The 1,941-nt window shown below is 40.8% G+C and overlaps 1 protein-coding gene across 1 annotated transcript in view; it reads left to right on the forward strand.

Moving 5' to 3' along the window:
• Positions 1 to 1,941, forward strand: part of PI4K2A (phosphatidylinositol 4-kinase type 2 alpha) — a 26,145-nt gene that overhangs the window by 10,630 nt on the left and 13,574 nt on the right. The window contains exon 3 of the mRNA XM_007456218.1: positions 1,457 to 1,588. Coding sequence (XP_007456280.1) covers positions 1,457 to 1,588 — 132 coding nt within the window. The remainder of the gene's footprint in view (positions 1 to 1,456; positions 1,589 to 1,941) is intronic.

A 1,941-nucleotide genomic window follows, 5' to 3' on the forward strand; every position in this document is an offset into this window, starting at 1 on the left:
GATCGAAAATAAATCTCATGGGGGGAAAGGGTGGTTTATGGCTTGAGAGCCAGTGTTTTCACCATGGAAACTGGCAAGGTAGTCTTAGGAAAGCCTTTTTTCCCCTTTATTCCTGTGCCTGTGTTTCCAGATTTGTAAGGCAGAGAGTGCTAACCTATAGTACTTTGCACATCCATTTTAGGTACTCTGTTAAAACTGGACAGATGGATGGATGGATGGGAGGAAGGGAATTATTTTATGCTGTCTCTGAGATTTTGGGGGCAAAATAATTAGTTATTTGTAATGAATTTTGCAAGGCTTAGGAAAAGAAAGAATTTTCTTATAAATTTGATTTTAGGTATTTATATGGTAAAACTCACTTATAGCTATCTCTGAAAGAAGCTCGTAACTCATTCATCCATTCACTTAATAAATGAGCATGTGCCAGGCACTGTGTTAGGTACTAGGGATGCTAATGTAAATAAGATGTTCTCATCCACCCCACATTTCTTTAGTCTTAAGAAACAAGTTAGATATACAAATGGATAATCACGAGACAGTGTGATAATGGACACACATATGGATTATGGATTACAGTGATATCACTGCAGTTTGACAATCAAGTGTAATATTGGTGGCCTATTAAAAATTTTTTTTGAATAGGTAATGGCATGCATCTAGTGCAAAAATTACAGTAGAGTAAACAAAGAAGAGTAATTCAGCCTCTCTCCCACCCCTGTCTTCCAGGCACTTGGTTTCCTTCCTCAGAGGCAGCTGTTATTACTAGTTTCTTGTGTAATATTCTAGATACAGTCTATGTAAATATATAGCAACTCACTAAAAATTAAAACCAATTTTAATATTTGTTTAATTTTTGAATGTAAATAATTGTACATAGTACAGAATTCAACAGGAAATAAAAGGGTATAGAGTAAATTGCAATTTGTTTTTATTTGGAGAGCAAATAGGCACTGGGCCATCTTCTCCTAACCCAGGAGGTAGCTGTAGTGGTCAGAGTAATTCATGCTATAGCTGCTGTAACAACCCCTGAACTGCAGTGGTTTAACACAGTAGTAGTTTATTTCTTGCTCACATCAAGACCCATGCCAGTTAGGCAGCTTCCTAGATCCCATGTCACTCCAGGTAGCAGCAAGAGATCTAGGATCTTTCCATGATGTGGTTTTGCCATCTCAGAGCCCTTCATTTCCAGCTGCACAGATTAGGGAATGTGAGCTAAAGATCATGGGAGATTTTAGGGGCCAGGCCTGGAAGTAATGGGCATACATCACTTTGTCAACATTCTCTTGGCCTGAACTAGTCATATAGTCTATCCTGGCAGCTAGAAAGGCTGAGCAATGCATTCCTTTTATGTGCGGAAGAGGAACAGTATTGGTGAGCATCTAGCTATTCTCTGCCATAGTGGTATAGTTCCTTAAATTTGACTCTAACCTAGGTGTCTCTTCTATTTCCACTGTAGGTAGTATACCTGGCCAGTGAGACCTTCAACTATAGTGCCATTGACCGAGTGAAGTCCAGGGGCAAGCGGCTTGCGCTGGAAAAAGTGCCAAAAGTTGGGCAGCGGTTTAACCGCATCGGGCTACCGCCAAAGGTATAGACTGCGCCTAGGTGGCTTACCAAAGGTGATGATTTATAGTGGCATAATCATCCAAGTGATGAAACAAGGTGTCAACAGACTTACCTATGGACTCTTGAATAGTCTGCCGGGAGGCTTCTGTCTTGCTCATTTCTGTTAAGGGGCTAAGGTTTGAGGAATAATTCTCCAGAGAGACCCTAACTTTCTCACTTTACTCCTCTGGACCATTTAGCTGGGCTTCTTGAATTTGGATGAGCAATTACTGTCACAACCCTTTCCTGATATAAACTCCACAGGGCCTTAGTGGGTACCTGGCTTACTCCTGGGATCTTTGCACTTGGGCTGTAGGGGAATACCTTTATTCTTCC

Source organism: Lipotes vexillifer, unplaced genomic scaffold, assembly GCF_000442215.2.
Source record: "Lipotes vexillifer unplaced genomic scaffold, Lipotes_vexillifer_v1.1 scaffold184, whole genome shotgun sequence".
Taxonomy (NCBI): domain Eukaryota; kingdom Metazoa; phylum Chordata; class Mammalia; order Artiodactyla; family Lipotidae; genus Lipotes; species Lipotes vexillifer.